This window comes from Lepidochelys olivacea, assembly GCF_965140295.1.
Source record: "Lepidochelys olivacea isolate rLepOli2 genome assembly, chromosome: 11".
NCBI classification, from domain to species: Eukaryota; Metazoa; Chordata; order Testudines; family Cheloniidae; genus Lepidochelys; species Lepidochelys olivacea.
The window spans coordinates 15,864,176-15,888,266 of NC_140421.1; the positions used below are offsets into that span (position 1 = coordinate 15,864,176).

The 24,091-nt window shown below is 40.2% G+C and overlaps 1 protein-coding gene across 2 annotated transcripts in view; it reads right to left on the minus strand.

The window, feature by feature from the left end:
• DPP10 (dipeptidyl peptidase like 10) overlaps nt 1-24,091 on the minus strand; it is an 876,126-nt gene that overhangs the window by 75,405 nt on the left and 776,630 nt on the right. For both annotated transcript variants that reach the window (XM_084642969.1, XM_084642968.1), the window contains exons 6-7: nt 19,248-19,300; nt 19,063-19,144 (exon numbers count right to left, since the gene is read on the minus strand). In XM_084642969.1, coding sequence (XP_084499095.1) covers nt 19,063-19,144; nt 19,248-19,300 — 135 coding nt within the window. The remainder of the gene's footprint in view (nt 1-19,062; nt 19,145-19,247; nt 19,301-24,091) is intronic.

Below are 24,091 nucleotides of genomic sequence, written 5' to 3' on the forward strand. Positions count from 1 at the left end.
GATTTACCCTGAAGAGATCTGCACACATTTTAGTGACACATATGTGCTGCAGAGTTCTACTCTGAATGTAGAAGCAAATCCAAACTTTCTTGAAGTTCAAGGGTGTTCTATTTCTGCCCAGCATAAATGCACGGGCAGCTCAGTGTGCAGTCTTTACATTATTTATCTCATTTACTTCACTGGAATTACGGACATCAGCAAGGGTTCAGATGCCCAGTGCAAAGTTAAGATTCAGAGAGGAACTTCCCCAAAAATTGCGGGTGAGGAGTTGGAACTAATGGCTTAATTTTGATCTATTTCTAATACATCTGCTTTGGTCTAGAGTGTAATAAATAAATAAAATAATGGAAGGTACTGATAACAATCAAACAGAATTCTAGTTAGCATATCCTTTAATATAATCTGATTATTCATCATAGTGTCACTGAAAAACTAACCCCGATCCCAAACTAGTTAGCATAACAGGAAATCCTATACTAAGATAATGAGTGAATTTTTCCAATTACTTTTTCGTAGCCTGTCTGTGACCAATTTGCATGACTCTAAGATTCATAACAACAAGAAGACAAGCAGCGTGCACCGTCAAAGATAATAGAAATATGCACTGCGAGCTATGAGGGTCAGTGAGTTCTGAAACAATTTAACCTCTACCAACTAGTTTTAATAGCCTCCAGAAATTTAATTTTCAAGATGAAATGATAATACCAAATGTCCAGTGTCTTGTCTTGGGGGAATCAACAATAGTAGAATCCCAAGAAAACAGAGGTTTGTCACATGCTACAGAATATAATATATGTTAGCACCTCTGGCATACTCCAATTCTGAAAAGTAGTAAAATTGTGGTTAGTGAGATTGGGAAGATTAATAAATTTCTCCACGCACTGGACTTGTTTATGCTCATCTGAAGTCAGCTGTAATTTTTTCCCCCCAAAAAACAATTTTTTATGTGTTCTTAGCCTCCATGTGTTAAAGTAAATCACTGTTATAAAATAAGGGAGAGGCAGTTATGTTGGAAAGTAAGTAAGTCTGATTATCCCCCCCCCCAAAATAAAAGCAAATGAATCATTATCTGGATCGTAAAAGAACCAGTTTAAAAGCACAATCACATTTTATTATTTTATTTAAGAATCTGTATTCTCTTTACATAGCACCATGCAATATCCCTGTCAGAACTTCACCATTTACCATAAACCTTTAAAATTGATCATACTCAAGTATGTCTGCAGTACCTGTAGACATATCTGAGCTAGTTTTGATCTAGCTTTCAATGGAAGACAGGAACCTAAATTCCTTTGAGGATCTTGGCCCATCTGCTGAAAGCATAGAGAGTTTGTGGGCTATTGGCATGCCAGTGGATCTGCAACTAGCTCAGTTGTCTCAGGATCAGGTGGTGGAGGGCACAGCAGCAAGGGAAGCAACTGCAACCTAAGGCTACAGAACCACAATACAACTTCACTATGGTTTCATTGTCTGAAGTGAAGGTTTTTCTTCCCTGCTTTCTACAGAGCTCCCCAGAGCACAATTCTTATTTGGGCTGCTTGCTGAACAAGACTCACACTCATGTCTTTCTTGCCAGGAAGAGTTCATACATTTCTAACTTCAAACTCAGGTACTTATATGGCCCTTCACAACATTCTGGTGAGGTGAAGTGTCGAGAGAGCCTCTACTAGAGTGGTCTACCTCCTTATAGGCCAGGAGGATGGGAAGAAGCCAGCTTTGTTCTGGAACAGGGCCAGGAATCACCCAACGCAACTGGACAGCATAAAGTGATTGGAGCAGATGATTACCAGCTGGAGGATATATATATATATGAGGACCCCAGCTCCAGGAGAGAGTCTGAGACTAGCAGAGGGCTGGGAGCATGCTCGCCTGTATGTAGCAGGGGACTGTGAAGAGACCTGGAGACCCTCATAGACTGGAGAAGGTCCTGATTAGTAAGCTGTAGAATGCAAGAGGATGCTATAAGATAGTCCTCTCTCCTGTTCTCCGCCTATTACTTAACGATGTTATTCCATGTTTACTTTATGTTGAAGAATAAACTAAGCTCAGAGGCATGGGCTATAAACTTGGGAGTGGCCAATTCACTGTCTCAGGCTAGTGATTGGGTCCAACCTAACACACCACTGGCATTATACAAATAATACATGATAAACAAAGGCAGTATTATTTGTGGTCAAACACCAGCATTGTGCTTGATATTAGACAAGATTAAAAGAGACAGTTGTTGCTCAATATCCCATCCTTCAGGGTCAACTCATGTGCTTAAACTGTGACTCTGTAAGATCCCAATCCTGCAAATGACAGGTGAACAACAAGAATAAAACAGACATTTGGAGACCCAGCTGATTTTTTTTCTTTTGTTGTTTAAATAAAATGGAAGTAGTGGTATATTTAGAGGTGTTTGCATCTGAAGGTATCATGGAAGTAATGGAGTGTCTGAAGAAGAGGGTGGGATCATTGGGAAGGAAAGGAAAGTGGGAGAGCGACACAAGAGGAATATGAGGCTGATACCACTGGCTGAGTGACGAGGATAAGGTGCAATGTAATAAGGTGTAATGAACAGAGAGACTGAGATGCGAAGCTGGAGTTGTGCAGAGCCTTGATAGCTAATGCAATAATCTTATATTTGATTCAATAGACGAGGTGCAGGAACTGGGTAATCAAACAGGAGACAACATGGCTGAAGAGGAGGGGAAGGAAGATGATTTTGGGTGCTGGATTCTGGGTAGACTGGAAGCAAGTGATATGTAAACAGAGGCCAGAGAGAAAGGGCTGTAGTTAAGGTGGCAGATAAACCCAGAAGTGTTTTAGCTGCAAGGATAATAGGAGGGTGGACAGGTTTTATATGTATATAGTAAAGAAAAATAATAGACTTAATAAATTTGAATAAAATAAAATTCCCTATAAGTGTTAAAGACATTTAAGATATCTACATCACATCTTATTGTGATTATTACATTATTATTGCTTTCTGATATTACTATTTCAGAAGCATCTAGAGGACCCAAGTGAGATCAAGGCCACACTGAACTTAGCGCTGTACGATCATAATAAGATATATTATACTCTAAATAGATTAGACAAACAAGGGAGATGAAAGGAAATGAGTTACTGAGAGTTACTAAGTGACTTGGCGAAGGTCACCCAGCCAGTGAGTGCAGAACTTAGAACAGGACCCAGATCCTCAGACTCCAGTTCAGCATCTCTCCCACTGGACCAAGCTGTATCTCTTTTTGCTCCTAACAAGATAAAAGCTTCACTCTGGTGCTGCTGCCTGGAGCAAGTGTGACTGTTTACATCCCGCATTCCCTGCTTAACCTCCACCATTAAAAATGCTGCTGGGTAGAGCAAGGAGTTCATCACATCATAAGTGTTGTCTACGTTCCACAGCTTCTTCTGGTGATACTCCCTGATAATTACTGGTTATTCTTCAAAAGCGACAAGAAGTTTTTCCATCTCGGCTTGTCTCTTAAGCATGAGAGAGAACAAATGGGTAACCATAGGATATTAACCAGGGCCAAATCCTGCATTCCTTTGATAGATCAATCCTGACCCAGTAATATTTCCAAATGAAGCCTGCAGAGCCCACACATGCTAACACACTTCAATAAAAACAATATCATGTAAATAATATAAAGATCCCATATTTTCAATATTTACAGGTCAGACATTTTCTTGTGACCTCTGGATCTAGGACAGGTCTATCTGGACCTTTAACCACTTGTGAGGAGCTGACCCAAAAGCAAATTGGAACAAAACGTTAAGTTTCCAAGACACACACAATTGTGATTGAAAAAGATGTTAAGAAAACAACCCAGATAAAAAGATAGGAGAGAAACCTGGATAAGATCCTCTTTAGCCTTATTAAACACTGAGACAAAGTATTTGTTTAGATATTGGGCCATGCCTAGATTATCCTTAACCTCCACTCCATCCTCATTTTTAGCGGTCCCACTTCTACTTTCGTGATTGGCTGCAGGTGTTCTAATCAACCTGTCTGTCTTAATTGTCTCCAGAAGGTTCCTGATTGTTCTGGAACCTTCCCTGTTACCTTACCCAGGGAAAAGAGACTTACTTAACCTGGGTCTAATATATCTGCCTTCTATTACTCTCCTGTAGCCATCTGGCCCGACTCTGTCACTATATCTATATCTATATCTATATATATCTCCGCTGATTATATTGCCCTCAGTTATGGCATATACTTATTGTCTACTCTCCTGCCCCAAGGTTCTGTTAAAAGAATTTATTTAGAATAGCAGAAAGTCTATATCTTGATGGCTTCACTTACCACTATCCAGTGGATTCTAATATGTATGCTACTGATTCTTAATTACATAGAGATATGACAAGACAGCTCTGCTAAATGGCTGCTTAATCTGACAGCTATTAAACCAGGTCAGGTGCATGCTTGGTGATGTATTTACAATTCACTCTCCTTTCAGTGCACTTAGGGAAATCCAGGGATCAAATCCACCCAACATATCTTGTTCTCTTAGCCTCCATGGCAACATTATGGCTTCTAATGTCAAAACCTACACTTCGGACTTCTCAAATTTTAAGTATCAGCTATAGTAATTAAAAATATGCAACCCAAACAATATTTTACATTGCTAGGTATAAAGTTCCTGATTGCTTAGGGCCTCCTAGCCTAGCAAAGTTAATTGGAATTTTTCCAATGCCTAAAGTCTTTGATTTAAATAAATGTTTAGGCTTCCAGGCCCTGATCCAGTAAAGCACTTAAGAATGTGCTTAATTGCTTTGCCAGATTGGGGTCTGGAGGATGACCATTCCATTTTGCAACAACTTTCAAATTTTCAAAATTTGCTTTAACTCCACATTGGAAAGAAAACAAGCCCTCTCCTGGTATACATGCAGTCACACTTGGTCATGCCTTGTACGTTTTTGGAACTCTGCTTTTCTAATGGCAATAAAAAGGGCCAGTATGTGATATGCTTGCTCAGACTGACTTGTAATGTACACCAAAAGAAGCCCCATTGACATGGGTTGGGCTACTCACAAAGTAAAGTGCTACTCAGTGAGAGCTCTCTAGGGCATGCACTCTGAGCTGCATTCTCTGATTTGCTATGGCTGCTCTGAACCTCTCAGGCAGTGTAAAATGGCCATGTCAGAGGATGGCAGTGGAGCAGTCCCTTTGTATAGGGAAAGTCATGGTAGGAGTCGGTGGGCTGGGATCTTGGAGGAGTAAAGCTCACCGTTTTACACCAGTGGCCTGAACAAGTACAGTTCCCCAGCATCTCTAACTTAAACTGGGGTTGGGCCGTGTGGATTAGGCAGCCATAACCAGCTCCCGAAACTGAGTTAGGCTGCAGGGGAGAATATACTCTTGTGTTCTTTTCTGTATGGAAAGCACCTGACACACTGTGAATGATACAGAAAATAAACAGTAATCAATAATAACACTGGCAACCAGCAGTTAGTAGATTCATTCTTGAGTGGGGCTGATTTTCTAAACCTTGTGATTAACCAAAGGAATTTTCACAAGGAGAGACACGATGACAGGATATTCTGGAGGCTGTGGGGAATTAATTCACTAGCTGTTGATTAGTTTGACATATGTGGGTCTTAAAACATTAAATTTTCAAGTGTTACAAAGCATTGTTTTGTCTTTCAATTAAAATACACTGGAGTTGGGGCCACTTGTTCAGGGAAAGCCCCTGGCAGGCCGGACCAGTTTGTTTACCTGCTGCGTCCGCAGGTTCGGCCAATCGCAGCTCCCACTGGCCACGGTTCGCCGCTCCAGGCCAATGGGGGCTGCGGGAAGTGGTGTGGGCCGAGGGACGTACCGGCCACTGCTTCCCGCAGCCTTCACTGGCCTGCAGCAGCGAACCGTGGCCAGTGGGAGCCGCGATCGGCCGAACCTGAGGACGCGGCAGGTAAGCAAACTGGTCCGGCCCGCCAGGGTCTTTCCCTGAACAAGCGTGTCCCACATTTGCGAAACACTGTATTAGACCAATACTACTGAAGGGACTTTCTCTCTGAAAGACTTCAATAGTCATATATGATTGTTTTTGTTAATAAACATATCTGGTTTTAGAGCCTGAATTAGAAAAGCACTATACCTGTCAAGTTTCCAAATGTTTGCTTTATGAGATTTTAGAAGAATATCACCTTGAATTTTTCCCCCTTTCCTTTTCTCTGGGTGGTAAACACCCAGCTCTTATCGTTCACTCACAACTGAAATTTGAATGAGTTTTAAAGACACTTTTATTGCCCTACTGTTTTTTGAGTCTCGGAATCAAAGAGACATCTGTTCAAATGAGCCTCTGAAAGGCTACATAAAAACTTGGCACATTAAGCTTTTCTGTGTGGATCCTCCCATTTGCTTGTGAATATAACTATTCAATCTATTCACATAGACAGATGTGCACTATATATAGGAATGTAGGGCATGTAGGAATGAAATCAGGAGGGCCAAATCGAACCTGAATCTGCAGCTAGCAAGAGATGTCAAGAATAACAAGAAGGGTTTCTTCAGGTATGTTGGCAACAAGAAGAAAGCCAAGGAAAGTGTGGGCCCCTTACTGAATGAGAGAGGCAACCTAGTGACAGAGGATGTGGAAAAAGCTAATGTACTCAATGCTTTTTTTGCCTCTGTCTTCACTAACAAGGTCAGCTCCCAGACTGCTGCGCTGGGCATCACAACATGGGGAGTAGATGGCCAGCCCTCTGTGGAAAAAGAGGTGGTGAGGGACTATTTAGAAAAGCTGGACGTGCACAAGTCCATGGGGCCGGACAAGTTGCATCTGAGAGTGCTAAAGGAATTGGAGGCTGTGATTGCAGAGCCATTGGCCATTATTTCGTGGCGAACAGGGGAAGTCCCAGATGACTGGAAAAAGGCTAATGTAGTGCCAATCTTTAAAAAAGGGAAGAAGGAGGATCCTGGGAACTACAGGCCAGTCAGCCTCACCTCAGTCCCTGGAAAAATCATGGAGCAGAATCAATCCTGAAGCACTTACATGAGAGGAAAGTGATCAGGAACAGCCAGCATGGATTCACCAAGGGAAGGTCATGCCTGACTAATCTAATCGCCTTCTATGATGAGATTACTGGTTCTGTGGATGAAGGGAAAGCAGTGGATGTATTGTATCTTGACTTTAGCAAAGCTTTTGACACGTTCTCCCACAGTATTCTTGTCAGCAAGTTAAAGAAGTATGGGCTGGATGAATGCACTATAAGGTGGGTAGAAAGTTGGCTAGATTGTCGGGCTCAACGGGTAGTGATCAATGGCCCCATGTCTAGTTGGCAGCCGGTGTCAAGTGGAGTGCCCCAGGGGTCGGTCCTGGGGCCGGTTTTGTTCAATATCTTCATAAATGATCTGGAGGATGGTGTGGATTGCACTCTCAGCAAATTTGCGGATGATACTAAACTGGGAGGAGTGGTAAATACGCTGGAGGGCAGGGATAGGATACAGAGGGACCTAGACAAATTGGAGGATTGGGCCAAAAGAAATCTGATGAGGTTCAATAAGGATAAGTGCAGGGTCCTGCACTTAGGACGGAAGAACCCAATGCACAGTTACAGACTAGGGACCGAATGGCTAGGCAGCAGTTCTGCGGAATAGGACCTAGGGGTGACAGTGGACGAGAAGCTGGATATGAGTCAGCAGTGTGCCCTTGTTGCCAAGAAGGCCAATGGCATTTTGGGATGTATAAGTAGGGGCATAGCGAGCAGATCGTGGGACGTGATCGTCCCCCTCTATTTGACATTGGTGAGGCCTCATCTGGAGTACTGTGTCCAGTTTTGGGCCCCACACTATAAGAAGGATGTGGATAAATTGGAGAGAGTCCAGCGAAGGGCAACAAAAATGATTAGGGGTCTGGAACACATGACTTATGAGGAGAGGCTGAGGGAACTGGGATTGTTTAGTCTGGAGAAGAGAAGAATGAGGGGGGATTTGATAGCTGCTTTCAACTACCTGAGAGGTGGTTCCAGAGAGGATGGTTCTAGACTATTCTCTGTGGTAGAAGAGGACAGGACAAGGAATAATGGTCTCAAGTTGCAGTGGGGGAGGTTTAGGTTGGAAATTAGGAAAAACTTTTTCATTAGGAGGGTGGTGAAACACTGGAATGCGTTACCTAGGGAGGTGGTAGAATCTCCTTCCTTAGAAGTTTTTAAGGTTAGGCTTGACAAAGCCCTGGCTGGGATGATTTAATTGGGGATTGGTCCTGCTTTGAGCAGGGGGTTGGACTAGATGACCTCCTGAGGTCCCTTCCAACCCTGATATTCTATGATTCTATAAAAAATTTACAGGCAGTATTTTTGAGGCTTATTTGAAAGTATGGCCCCTAATATAACTAACCTTGTAAGGTTAAAAGACGTATTGAGACAAGGAAAAAAAGGCATTTCCCACCTTTGCACGAAAAGGCTGAATCAGATTTTGATCAACTTCTCTGTATGTGTATATATATGTATATATATATATCTCCTTACTATACATTCCATTCTATGCATCCAATGAAGTGGGCTGTAGCCCACAAAAGCTTATGCTCTAATAAATTTGTTAGTCTCTAAGGTGCCACAAGTACTCCTGTTCTTTTTGCGGATACACAAGTGGAAATTGCTTCAGTGTTAGATTTTTGAAGCATGACTCTCTTCATAGTTGCTTCCTTCTAGGGTCACAGAAATGTATGGCAGGAAGGAACCTCTAAGAGTCATCAAGTTCGGTCTCTCATGCTGAGGCGGGTTTATGTCAACCTAGACCATATCTGACACATGTCTAACCTGTTCTTAAAAGTCTCCAGTCATGGGAATTCCACAACCTCCCTTGGAAGCCTATTCCAGTGCTTACTTATTCTTATAGTTAGAAAGTTTTTCTTAATATCAAACCTAAATCTCTCTTGCTGCAGATTAAGCCCATTACTTCTTGTCCCAGCACCAGTGGACATGGAAATCAATTGATCAGTGTTTTCTTTAGAACAGCCCTCAATGTATTTGAAGACTTATCACCCCTCAGTCTTCTTTTCTCAAGACTAAACATGCCAAGTTTTTTTAAACCTTTCCTCATAAGGTCAGGTTTTCTCAATTTATCATTTTTGTTGCTCTCCTCTGGACTCTCTCCAATTTGTTCACATCGTTCCTGAAGTGTGGTGCCCAAAATTGGACACAGTACTTCAGCTGAGGCCATCCAGTGCCTAGTAGTGTGGGACAGTTGCCTCCCCTATGTTACATAAGACACTCCTGTTAGTATACCCCAGAATAATATTAGCCTTTTTCACAACTATGTCACATTGCTGACTCATGTTCAATTTGTGATCCACTACAACCCCCAGATCCTTTTCAGCCGTACTACTGCCTAGCCAGTTATTCTCCATCTTCTATTTGTCCATTTAATTTGTCTTTCTTATTTGTCTTTCCACTTGCCTTAACTGAATTTAATCTTGTTGATTTCAGGCCAATTCTCTAATTAATCAAAGTCATTCTGAATTCTAATCCTGTCCTCCAAGGTACTAACAGCTCCTCCCAGCTTAGGTTCAAGTGCAAGTTTTATAAGAATGCTCTCCACTCCTTTATCGAAGTCATTAATGAAATAATACTGCACCCAGGACTGATCCCTGCTAACCCCACTAGAATATGTCCTCCCAGTTTGACAAACCATTGATCATTACTCCAACTATGGTCTTTCAAGCAGGTATGCATCCACCTGATAGTAATTTCATCAAGACCACACGTCCCTAGTTTGTCACATGGGACTGTGTTAAAAGCTTTACTAAAATCAAGATATCACATCTACTTGTTCACTCCTATCCACATGGCAAGTGAACCTGTCAAGGAAGGAAATGAGGTTGGTTTGGTATGATTTGTTCTTGAAAAATTAATGCTGGCTATTCCTTATAACCCTATTATCCTCAGGGATCTTACAAATTGATTAATAATTTCTTCCAGTATCTTTCCAGGTATCAAAGTTAGGCTGACTGGTCTATAATTACCCTGATTGTTTTTGTTCCCTTTTGTTAAGATAGGTAACATGTTTGCCCTTCTTCTGTCCTCTGGGACCCCGCAGGTTTTCATGAGTGCTTGAAGATAATTGCTATCGGTTCTGAGATCACTTCAGCTAATTCCCTTTAAGTACCCTAGGATAAATGCCATCAGACCCGATGGACTTGAATACATTATTTAAATATTCTTTAACCTCTTCTTTCCCTATTCTGTTTTATGTTCCTTCCCCCTTGTTCTTATTTATTGTTTTAAGTATGTGGACACAATTAACTCTTTTAGTGAAGACTAAAACAAAATAGGCATTAAACACAGTCTTCTTGATATCATGTGTTATTAGCTTGCTTTCCCAGAGAAACTGTGGACCTAAACTTTCCTTCGTTTTTCTCCTAGTGTACCTCATAGAACCTCTTCTGATTGCCTTTTACACCCCTTGCTAGCGGTAACTCATTTTGTACTTTAGCTTTTCTGATTTTATTCTTACATGTTTGTACTATTTTTTTTTTGTACAAGCAGCACAGCAGCACTGTCCTACAAGTTGTCAGACTACTAAACTTGCAGTTACTATGGTTAACAGGAAAAAAGAACTTGAAAATTCAGATATGCTGGGTACATGTTGATCAATACAGTGTACAGGATGTTTAAGAACACAGAGATATTTCTATTCTTTCTTTCTCTAGCGGCCTATATGGGATAAAGTCATAATCAGTTATCCCATGGAATCTCTATATAATTTTTAATTTAAAAAAACGCTTATAATTTAGAAGGCCATATAATTTAGCATTAGTTTTCAAATACAAAGGCAGGTCTATCTATTTAGTTTAGATTTCAACAGTGTGTGTGTACACACATGCTATTACCATATAGACTGGATGTACAGGCTATATATTGAATCAACATTCAAGTCACAAACTAAACCAAAAAGATAACAGAGTAAAGAAAAGAAGAGAGACTTTTTATCATCCCCCTTTCTCTCTTGATCTTCTCATGCTGGACCTTCTGGACCTTTTCTAACAACATCTAAAAAAGAGTATGTGGGGAAATAATGTCCTGCTCATGCACAGTACACAATGTTCTCAAATTAACATTTTCTTTCTGATAGCTCAGGAACAAGATAATTACTCTCAGAGGACTGGCTACATGTAACTTTCCAAACCTCAGCCCATATACTGTATTTCAAATTTTACACTCAGGCAGGTTTACTGCACAGATACACTTGTTTGAATGTGTGATCACTAAACTGTGATCACACTAAATGTGTGATTACTCATGTACGTATTTATCATATGAGTAACCCTACTGAAGTCTAAGTGACTACTGATACGTTCTCCCAATGTGAGACAGGGGTTGCACAGCTGGGCCCTCTCTATACATTTTAATTTACAAATCATTTGACATCACATTAAAACACTTATTAATGTTTTGGTTTTCAGCATAAATTAAAAAACACACCTTGTCCTGCTCTCATTCTTACTGTCATTTGCTTCATTAGGATTAAAAGGGAGGATGAAAAAGAGGCTTTGATATTCCAGTATGTGATTCTAGGTTATTTTATCTAAGAATGCAGCACGTCAAGAAAAGGAAAAGACTTTGAAAAATAAGAATTAAAATAGCATATTTAATATATTTATTTAGGAGTTTACTTCATCATCATTAATTAAGCTCCCATTTGGATCACAAACTTGAACAGGGTTTTTTTTTTCTCCCCCTTTTAAAATTTTGCCAGGAGGGTTTGTCAAGTCTCTCACGGTACTAATTATGATGAAATAAAATGTATAAGCAAATCTCTTCCAAAAATTGCGTTTACCAAATTGCGTGTTAATTGTAGTTTGAACTTAGATTACTTAATAAAGTAAATTAAGCTTCCCACAATTAGAGCACTAAGGCACCAATTCAGCACCCATTAAGCATATGTCTAACTTTAAGTGTATGAGCAGTCCCACTCACTTCTCATTGGCTAAAGTAGGCACAAGCTTCAGGTTACAACCAGATCATAATTGAAAATAGATATGATTTCAGTAGACTTGTTTGAGATGGTGCTTTTTATTGTGTAGAAAAAATGCTTTAACAACCACAATGAGAGCTCACATTCTGCAGAGGAAGGAAATTATAAATAGTCTCTCACATTAATACAGTGACACAAAGAATAATTGAAACATCTACGAGTTTTGTAGTGTGACAGCAGATACATGCAAATCACTGTCAGGCAGGAAGGAAAAATAAACCTACATGCATTACAGCTAGGACAAACCCAGCTGAACACAGAGTAAAGTGGCAGAAGGCTTTGAAAGTAGTACAAAGGCTCATGAAAATAGGATGAATTGTTTTGTTTTTGTTTTTTGTTTGTTTTAAAGGTAAAATCTTAGGCATATTAGGCCTGTTTGCTTTGGGAACCCTCTTACATTATACATATTGTAAGGAGAGTGATCACTTTCGATAAGCTTTTACCAGCAGGAGAGTGGGGTGGGGGGAGATATTTTTTCATGCTTTGTGTGTATAAAAAGATCTTCTACACTTTCCACAGTATGCATCCGATGAAGTGAGCTGTAGCTCACGAAAGCTTATGCTCAAATAAATTGGTTAGTCTCTAAGGTGCCACAAGTACTCCTTTTCCTCTTACATCTTGATGATTGAGAGGGCATTTTTTCCAGTTTTCTAATATTTTCTAAACATTGGAAGAGGCAAAGCTGAATAGACAATTAATATACTGGCAACAAATTGTTCTTTCTACACACAAAATAATGGGTTTTTCTCTATACTGATAACCTGAATTACCTTTAAGCACAATAACAGCTCATCTCCAATCATAGCATTTGATAATCCTGGATTTTGCTGAGGGCACCAAATTCTGACAGAAAAGCTATTAGGCTTCTACAAAACAATCATTTTAGTAGGAGGCAACATATGCCTGTGTTGTCATTTACATTCACAGCCACCAAAAGAAATTGAAATGCTAAGTACTGGGTCTTGGAGTGACTGGAATGCTCCACCAAGGGGAAATCATGGCATGGTAACAGAACTGCAACTCGTGGGAGTCTGCGGGAAATGTATACACATCCCTTCATGCCCATTCTGGATGGCATGTGATTCCTTGTTTATAGTTTCCTGTTCATCGGGGGGGGGGGGGGGAGGGAGTGAGTCCATACGGTAGAGGCTGCATGGGTTAGGGCAGGAAGATCCTGATAGAGCATCATGCCAAGGAAGTTTTAGGGCTTAAAGATATAGGAGGTCTCTTGATTGAGACCCCTCTGGGTTAACATAATACTCTCCCTCTTGGAACAGTGCATCAGCCTTGTCATTCTGTGATCCCAGGGAGTAGGAGATATAGTCAAAATGGGAAAAAGAATAGGGCCCACAAAAGTTGCTGCTGATTGAGGACCTTGTCCCTGCATAATGAACAGTTCTTGCGGTCATCGTAAACCTGAACTGGATAATTAGCACCTTTCAAGGTAGGGGTGTCACTCCCTGAAGGTGACTTTAATTGCCAGAAGTTTTTCTATCTAAGATTTCACAATTTTGCTCCACAAGAACGAGCTTTCTAGAATAGAAGACTCAGAGATGCAGTACCTCCTGAGTACTGTACGTTTAGGAGAATACTGCTGAGAATTCTATGTTGAAGGTGTCTGCTTTGACAATAAAAGCTTACGTGCTACAGGAGAGGGCTAGCATGGGAGTGGTGGTGAATGTGAGCTTTAATTGCTCAAAGACATGCTGGACCTCAGGGACCAAAGGAACTGAGCAGAGAGGTAAGGGGTATGATTTTCTCAGAGAACCTTGGAATAAACTGACAGAAATAGCTTTCAAAGCCCTAGAAGTGCTGTAGATATTGGATATTTCAGGGTGTTGCCCAATGACAGATCACTACTACCTTACATGGGCTTATTTCAATACCCTCTGAAGACAGGATAAACCCCAGAAACTCTGTGAAGATATGGGTGAAGGTGTGTGTACTTCTCCATCTTGTCATATAGGCCTTGTTGGTCAAGTCTCTCCAGAATGGCTTGGACATGTACACTATATTGCTCAGGGTTGTCATCGAGTATATCATCAAGATACACTACTACAAACAGGTCCAGGATGTTCCAAAACACATCATTGACAAGACGCTGGAACATGGTGGGAGCATTTGTTAGACTGAATGGCATTACAAGGTACTCAAAATGGCCATAGTGGTAAAGGTAGTCTTCCATTCATCTCCCACTCTGATGCGACAATGTTATATGCTCCCCAGTCTAGTTTCATGAACTTTCAGGCCACACAGCCCAATGGTTTGGGGATCAATTCTTTATTGTTATCTGATTCAGGGCTCAGTAGTCAACACAGATGCAGAGACTGCCACTTTTTATTTTATTTTTACAAAAAGGACTGGTGGCCCGGCAGGTGAGGTCTATTAGTGAATGAACCTCTCAGCCAGGTTCTCCTGGAGGTATATGCATAGGGTGGCCAGCTCAGACTCTGACATGGCATAAATATGGCCACATTGACTCTTCCCTCTGGGCTGCAAGTTTACAGGGCAGTTGTAGTCTCTGTAGAGGCAGGGAATCAATGTTTTTCTTTTCAAATACATCAGCAAAGTCACCATATTTAGAAGGGAATTGGGGTGTAGAGTTGGCAGGAGACCCTGCCAGGCCAGTCATCCCTGACTGAGTCCCCCTAAGGATAGTTATGTGCCTCCCACATGCTTGAACCAAACAATGCCATCAGCAGAACTCCAAGGGAAAACTGACCCTTTACTCCTACCAGTGGATGAGATGGTTATGGAGGGTCATCTAGGAGATGCCTAGGCTCAGGGGAAATGCAGGGAGAGGATTACAGTAAATGCAGTGCTTCTGGGTGCCTGAATGGTAACCCCCAAAGGCATGGTTTCTGTGGTCACTGGTCCACAGGATAGGAGGGACCTGTCGATTGTCTCTACTGAGACAATTGTCTCTACTGGACTTTACTGAGTCCAGGGCAGAGGTGATCTCTAAGGGGATTTTCAGGGTTTGTGATGTCATCACATTCATAGAGTTATCAGCTGCTCATGAGTCAAAGGGGGCCCATTGCATAGGAAACTGTCAGGATTGTCCAGGAATGCACAGCCAGGTCAGCACTTGAAGGTATGGAATCAAGTGGTGAGAACCGATGTGTGATTTGGCGAAGACTGGAGCTGGGGTCTCAGGAGTATACCCCTGTCATGACACCCAGGCCAGCCCTTCTTACTGAGCCTGTCCCTGCTTGTTTTCCACATCCCTTTGGGTTGGGTTTCCCATAGGGCAGAAGAAGATGGGGTGGCCTGGCTCACTCCCATAGAAGCATAGGTTAAGGCAATGTCATTGTTCAGTTGCTGAAGGGCCATGTCTACCTGCATCAGCTCAGTGTGCTGTGCAGGATGTGATAACTGGGGCACGGGCCAGGCAGCTGCGATGACCCTCTTCTTTCCTCCTGCTGCTCACACAACCGATTGTTGATCTGAATTGCAAGGTCAATGAAGACATCCAATCCTGATGGGGTTTCTCCTCAGGCCAGCTCGTCCTTAGCCTTTTACCGCAAGCCCTATCAGAATTGCTATAGCGGGAACACCTTGTTCCACTCTGTATCAGTTGTGAGTCAACAGAGTTGTGCGGCACAGGAGGCAGCTGTGACTTTACCCCTGCCAGAGTTTCCATAGGGTGCTCTTGGCCAAGGGGATGCGATGGAAGTCATCAAAGACTGTTGAGATCAACTGTAGGAAGGCATTCTAATTGGTTAGCAATGGCTTATCACCATCCAGTGAGGGGAAGGCCCGGTGCAATGCTTCCCTGGTCAATAGGCTAATTACCAGGCCTATCTTGGCTTGGTGGGAAGAGTAAACTTGCGGGTGAAGTAAGAACAGGAGGGGGCCCTGAGAAGCTCTGATGTTTCCCAGCGAAGCATTCTATCACGGGAATTGACATTCCTTGTTTGGAGGGCAATGGGTCTGAAGCACACCATTCTCTGAGGGAAGCTGAAGTACTTGTTCCCACAGCATCTGGTTTCTGGTTGTCAGCTGCGTCATTTGGACCTGCATCTCTAGGTTGTCTGCCTGAAGGTGGACAACCCACTCCAGTGATTCTGGCACTCCTTGGGGAGGGGGAGCTCTGCTGGTTCCATCATTCCCCATGGAGCAAACCCCAGAGGAGTTAGAGTGGCCTGTGAAAACTATCACAACTGGTACTTGGGTGGTTAACCTTAACGGTCAGAGCAGGAGTCAGGAGTTGACCAAAGGCCAGAGCTGGATTCAGAGTTGGGAGTCAAGCCGGGGTGATGAGTCAGAGACCGGGGCAGGAAACAAGAACACATCAGGGATGCAGGAGCCAACAACAGGTCAGGATAGCACAGCTCAGAAGTCAGCTGAGAAGGCAGGGTTTGATGCAGTAGCCAGCTGGGAAGTCATCCAGTTTTACGGACAACTTCCTGTGCTTCCTTCTAGATTAAATAGTACATCCAGACCAATTGACAGGGCTGGGTGCTTCTCCAATCAGGACACCCAGGGGTAGTGCCTCTGATGGAACCAGGGTTATATTAGCCACTCAGCCCACAGTAACTAGCAAATGCCTGAGGATGGTTGGGATGCAAATGTTGCCTGGGAACCTGGTTCCTGACCCATGAGATCCTCACACCCTGCTGGTGTGATCTAAAAGTTCCCTAGTGCGCTTTAACATAGTACTATTTGAAACAATTCTATGTTGACATGCCCCTAGGGAGCTTTTAATTCCACCAGCATGGTCTACGTGGATCAATTAATGTGCAACATATTAATGAGCTTTAGAAATCACACACTACCAATATGCATTGCTGCCCCATGTATACAAGACCTTATGCTCCTTAAGATGGAGATAGACACTTCATGGGATTTTTGAAAATGCCTTGCTGCCTAACTTCCACTGAAATGAGGCACCTAGGAGTTTTTGCAAATTTCCCTGTTGGGTTATCTACGTATATAGGTACCTAAATACTTTTTAAAATCTGGCCCCATGTCACTGGAATAAAAATTATCAAGTGGGGATATCTGAGCAGAGTCAGCTCCCATGACTTCCATGGAGTTCCATTCAGTTCAACTATAACAATATAATACCAGTTGAAGGATGACCCCCAAAGGTTTCAATTCTATTGATGCAAAATGTTGGAGGGGAGATGGCTGAGGAAAAGAATTTCTGAAGAAATTAGACCAGTCCAGTGTCTGAATCCCTTTAGGGCACATCACAAGACTCTCCTCTTTGATAAAGCCTTCCTACCATAACTGGATTTGGGTACCTCCCTCCTTCCCCCACAAAAAGAGAGCACTACTCAAGAAAAATGAGAAGAGCACATGCTTTCATGAAGTTAATTAAGTATATTTTATGTTGATCTATTTTACCTGAGAAGCACTTATCACTGTGGTGCTGGGTGCTATATAAAAACAAGTTACAAATCAAGAGATCCTTTTCAAAATTTGAATCTGAATTCAGACTCAAAAAACCCCTCAGATTCCCCTACACCCCATGACACATAAAACTAAGGGCATTTGGATTGGTGTCTTCATTGTTAATAGAGATAACAATAGCATTTTGAAAACAGTGAGCTCCAAGACAATTTTCCAAGTGAACGGCTATATGATAGAAAAGTATATTAATTGATTAAGTAAAAGTTTGCTCTCCCAAACTGTCTGCAAACTTTTTTCAATTTTACCACAAAAATGTCACAACTCAAATAATAGCTGTTCCTCTGAGCTCTTGTCCTAGTCTGTATAAAATAATGTGACAATCTAGGCAAACTATATTCCATGCTGTTACTTTTCTAACTTTTAATTTTTAAATGTGTCACTCTTTTTGATGTATTTTAGGAACACATAATGTTCATCACCTACAGTTTTTTGTTTATGCTCTAACACATTAATCTACTGCACAGTGCAGCACTGGAAATCTTCCTATGAACTGCAGTTAAAAAATAATATGACACACTTAAATTCCTACTAAGTTTTAAACACACGTTACCTCCCTGTTAAGCATGTACATGGTGCAGTGCTTAGTAAATAACTTATGTATTTGTTATCGTCAATCTTGTCACTATGGACTGGTTATTGATAAATTAGTGTGGTTAATTATTAAAGAATGCCAAGCATGTTCCAGATTAATGTAATTACTTCTGGCTTCCTACCCCCATGTGCTTAATGCGATGGATCCCAACCAGAGGCATAGTCTCCATTCCCACCATATTGATTAATGACACAAGCAACAGGTTATCCTCTCCAAATGGCCAATTTATAACCAATCTGCATGCAGAATTCTCACTTAAGTTCCGTGCATGAAGGGGCTGCAGGCTCATGCCTAAAGGCAGTAACGAGACTATTAGATCATTGAGACTAGAACTGTGTGATTTCTTCATTCTGAGAATTGAGTTTTCGTTCTTCTCCTTAAATCTTCCTCTTCTATGCACCCACTCACATAAGAGACGCAAAAATATAGATTAACATAAATGCTGCTTCTCGAATCAAGATTTTTCTTATTTGCTTACTTTGTGGGATTTAGTAAACTTAATACTTATTTGTAAAACATGTTAAGATTATTGGATGAAAGGCAATATAGAAGTGCAAAGTATTGTTGTTATTATGGATTTTAACTGACCTTTATAATAATTTCACACAGAAACTGAAACAAATGCATTTTCATTTTGTTTGTCAGATCCACTCTGGGTCTCAAATGTGTTGCATTTTATGTAAGATTTTCACAGATTTTGCACCTGAAAACCTTTTTCATCTGCAACCCTAGTCCTCTCATAGGGTTACCTAATCCTGGCAAAAGACTGTGATTCAATAAATTACTGGTAATTAAGCAAATTACTTTAACTTTAAAACACATGCTTAAGTCCATCCATATGCACATACTTAAGTGTTTGGCTGAATAGGAACAGACTTAAAAACATGAATTTATGAATCAGGGTCAAAAGCAACAACAAGACTGGACCTTGCAGGTTTTATAATCCCGAGTCTGAATAAGTCTACAATAACAGAAACTTCCCTTTATGGTTTTTTCGTTTTTTTTGGTCAGTAATCTGGCTGGGGTGGAGTGTTAGCACAATCTATTACAATACAATTTTTAACATAGCATTTTAAATGACTCTTCTTACCAGTTGCTCTCCTTCTACACCCCATGCTGCATACTGTAAAACTGAATCCTCTACTTCTGGAGGGTTTAACTCCCAAACTTCCCTTGAAAAAATGTAAACATTTTTACTTGAACACATTAATACCACCACATTTTTTTAAACATTGAAACTTAATCATATTGTATTGAAAAAACAAAATGACTTACCTTGTATGTATGTTATAAATCACATATGAAGCTGTGTAAGAATAATGAAAAACCTGTAACAAGACAGAAAGATAGATCCAGTATTTATAGCTCTCATTCAGTGTGAAGAACATATTATATTGCCAATATTTATCATCTTCCAATATGTCCATACATTTGTTTCCTTGTTACCTAAATTAAAGTTTGTGTCAGTATTAATTATAATTAATAGGTCTGAAATATGGTTTGAATGCAGTATGAAGAACAAACAGTGTTTGGCGTGTACCCCACTGTTCTAAAGGTACAGTATGGTTAGTTAATTTCATCAATCACTAAACCCATGCAAAATGGTCATGCAAAAAAATCAGGCAAACTTTCCCCTACTGCAAAATAATTCCCTTGTTTGAGAAAACAATACAAATTACTAGGAAGAAAATATTTTCTCTCTTACAAATATATACCAATTTATAGTCAAAACCAAGGCTTAAGTCTGGACCTCCCCGTCAGTTCTGTAACTTTTAGTGGACATAGATATGTCAAATGACAGCCTCCTGACTAGCCCATCGTGGATGGTTACAAACAGAATATTTAATTGGGAACAATATAATAGCAAGGAGAACAGACAGGTACAGAATAATACTTCTACAAAAGTATTCATTTAGGCTAAATTAACTGACTCCTAAAGACAGAAGTGTTGTGTTTTGCTACAAAGAGTATTGGAGGGTTGAAAATTAGGAAGACGTACAGGAAGATTATGGGAGAGAGAGATAGTGCTACGTAATGAGAATCAAGCTCAGGGTTTTTATCTGAACAATCAGAATGCAAAGATGCTATAAAACATCTACTGCAAAATAAGAAAATAGGTTGGTAAAACTCTACCTAGCCACACTGAAATGTACCTGAGGGTTATATCATGTTACTATGTATTAGTCAACTAAAATCTGTTACACTTATTTTGTCAGTCCTCATAAGAAAAATAAACCTCTGAGATAGACAATGATAATAAAACACAAGAGGCTTTTCCTAGTTGAAAAAAAGAAGGACTACATTTAAGTAACTAGATAAACAAATGAAATCAATCTCAAGAAGATGGTTTATAACATTTATATTCTCTATACCACTAAGATATCTGCATGCATTTGACAATGAATGAACAACTTAGATTTCTATTGTAATAAAATTAACAGAAAAACATAGTAGGAAACATAGTTATGAGCTACTTCTTCTTCACAATTAACATTTGAAAGGTGTGAAATAACAATACTGGTTTAAACTTTCTGGAACTGTCATCTCTGCACTGTGCAAGGCTAAAACAGGACCACCAGACCTAAAGCTGCAGTGGGCACTGGAATTTCAACTCAGATATTGAAGAAAGTGGCTAGACTTTTCTGTGACTCACTCTCCCACTCTGTGAAATAGGAATAATGATATCTACCAACCTTTGTGAGGTGTTTGGAGATCTACAGATGAGAAGTGCTATATAATAGCTAAATCTAATCATAATAAAACAATAACGATAATCCAAAGGGAACATGGGAGAAAGGGACACCTGGAAATGTGGATATCACTATGAAGCCATCTCCCTCAAAGAATAATGTGCTAATACAACTGGGATGTTGTTTTGGGAGAGTGGGATACCTCATAAGATACTGAATTTTAAAAATAAAATAGGAATATGATTAAAAATGCAATGTCTTATGAAGTACTCAAATCCCCTAAAGGCATTATCCCAACTGGGTTAACAGAGAGATTGCTCTCATTGTGACAACCATATTTTCAAATTTTGTTTTTCCCGGGTATCCTTTGAATTCCAACAGAGAATTAATTAAAGGATCCATAGAGACACCATTCCTTAGGAAAACTACAATTCCTTGCAGGTTCCTATCTCCACTCAAATAATAAATTAAATATAAGGGTCCTTTTCTTCCCCCAAGGAAACTACAAAAATTAAGCCCCTTCCCTGACCACACATATCAACACATAACCGTTTAGGGTATTTATTGAGCATTAGTGAAATATTAAAATCCAGAAAGATTGTTCTATCCAATAAGAACCTCAAATCCTTTACAATGTCAGCCTTCCCATTTTACCTTATTGGGCCTGTGGATGCTACTTACATTATAAGTAAATTTAAGCTGATGCCTCAAGGAAAATTTTAAAAACATTCAATTTGGAAGCAATTGTTCAGCAGATTTACAAACTATTCTATATTTTCCCCACATTCTTCATTACTAAGGATATCTGGTTGGAAATGGAACTGCTGCCATTTTAGGGCCTAGTTCAGTCACCTTTCCTGACAGACCTTTCCAGGAGAAACACCCTGACTGTATGAGAAGTCCCATAGAAAACAATCAACCTATCAGTTTTGGTGTCTGGAGAGTCTATAGCACCAGGAGAAGAATATGGAATAAGAGTTGATGAACTTGTAATGAACAAGGGCTGTTTCCAAGAAAACTAAACAAAAGATAGGCAAGAGGATACTGAAAAACATGTATGGTGTGAGTAGGCTATCCACATCAATAACTCTTTAAAATAATTGAATGGAACTTAAAATATTTTAATTATGTAACCTTTATATCAAATATTCTTTATTTAATTTAAGACAGTTATGTATGTTTTCACAATAAGTACCAAATAAAGTGTTAAGTGGAGTATGTTTTAGGAAGAGATGTAGAACTACAAAGTTATTTTGATTGATAGGTTTAATACAAACTATTATTACATACAAAGTGAAGGGTATTTTATATTCCATTTAATTCCCTCTCCTTTTTGTTACTTAAAAATCTCGATCTAAATATGTATGAGCTTTGTGCTGAAAGTATCGGTGTCTCGAAAATAATTCCTACAGTTGGAAGAAACTGACATTACAAAAGGTTATTTACAAAGGAATCTTGTCATTTTGCTTGAATCTTTCATGCTTGTTTAATTTTTTAAAAAAAGAAGCACTATTCATAAATAACAAATAGGATGACTGGTTGTTCATACTAGTTGTAATAGCCAGACACACTAAAAAAATCACTGTCTAGAATCAAAATATTTGGAGGTTCAAAGTGATTTCACTCTTTAAACTCTCATTGCTATAATATGAGTTATATCCTCAGACAGGCTCCAACTGTTTTGTACTGTTGTGGAGGCCTAATGCTGGTTTAACCAGCCCCTTTAAGATTTCACTGATGTTAGGGAATCTTCTGGTTGTATAGAGATGATGCAGTGGCTCCTAGGCCACTCTTCTCTTGACTCCTAGCACATGGGGAGTGGTCAGGGAAAAGGGGGCATGGCTGGGATATCCGTATTCCCTTTTGGAATCAAGAGCAGCTAGCATAAATCAGAGAAGCTCTGAGGTAGGCTTTATTTATGCTGGATTGGCAACCAGACAGGCCCAGGACCTGCGGGGTGAAGTGATAGCTTAACTCTATTTTTGTCCCCTCTCACCAGACTTGCATTAAGCTCAGCCCAGACAGACCAGAGAATCTGACCCTGTATAGCTTTCTTTGTGAAGGTTGTTTCATCCCCTTTGTAAGATTTAATGTTAAATTATCTGATTTTCCCTTTCACCTCTGCATCCCCAAACATTTCTTATAGTCCCTGCCTTCTAGTAATTATGGTGGTGGCTACAAAGCATGCCCAAAGACTACATCATGATTAACCTTTCAAACATGTCACCTGAGTTACCTTAGCAGTAATTCTAACGGACTTCACAGAAGCAAAGTTCACTAGTATATGATGAAAGAAAAGCATACCGAGGAAAAGGAGGGAAGAACATAGAGAGAACAGAGAGAAGAATGTCCTGCTATGTATAAGGAAGGCAACGGATGAATGGGAAAGCAGGGAGAGCCTCTTGCAGATGGGTCAAAGAGGGAGGGGCAATGCAACCTTACTTGTGTTTTAAAAAGTTAAATACAGTCGGATCATCTCTGCACCATTATGCTCAAATCTTTATCTTGTATCAGTTTATTCACTGGGGGAAAGTGAAGAAAGGACAGTGGCCTGCATTTTTCAACCACATTACTGTATTTTTCAGAGAGGCCCCTATGAGGATATTACAGTGGGAACATGAAATGTACATGTCCCAGTATGGGATGTATGCTTGCCAAGGCTCACTGGTCTACGGCAAATAAATGACATTGGACATGTCTGCTGTGATATGTTAGAAAATGTTCCCCCCATCAGCTGGCAATGTTGGTTTAGAAACTCTGAAAATGGACTTTTAGATAAAATAGATAGCATATGCCCCCTCTGAATATTTTGTTTATTTTTTCTCCCACCACTATGCACTGAGTAACAGCTGTGGATTCTACATGTAACAGCTACTGAATATTACATATTTCTTCTCAAAAACAGCCCTTCGGAGTCTTCCATCAATTTGTAAAGTGAACACAGGCTTTCATCTGAGGGCAGTCAACAATGGGGGAAAAATTCCTCTGCATTTATGTATGAGAAATCAACCTAAAAAAAACTAATATTACAAAAGATCCAAAAGAAAAAGCAGCTTTAAGACAAACAGCTCCAGTCAAAACACATTAGAACAACAATCTATTATTCAGCAAAGAGTCAACAATAAAAAAACTTATCAATTATGATCTGAACCTTCAATCAACATATTGTCCTAGTTTTTAGCAATGCCCTTTATTTTCTGTGTGTCAAGGTACATCTTAGTCTTGCCGGGGTTCCTAAAAATGAATTATTGTCATGGAGCTCAATGCATGGTCTAACAGAATGTAAGTGCAGTTTCATGGCTCCACTAATTCTGTAATGTACACCAGGAAATATTCAGTTGAAAGGAGTGTTTTAGAACATTTCTCAACAGTGGAGTTTTTGAGCAAAATACAGCTAAGAGAACCCAACTAACACCACCAGCTGTGAGG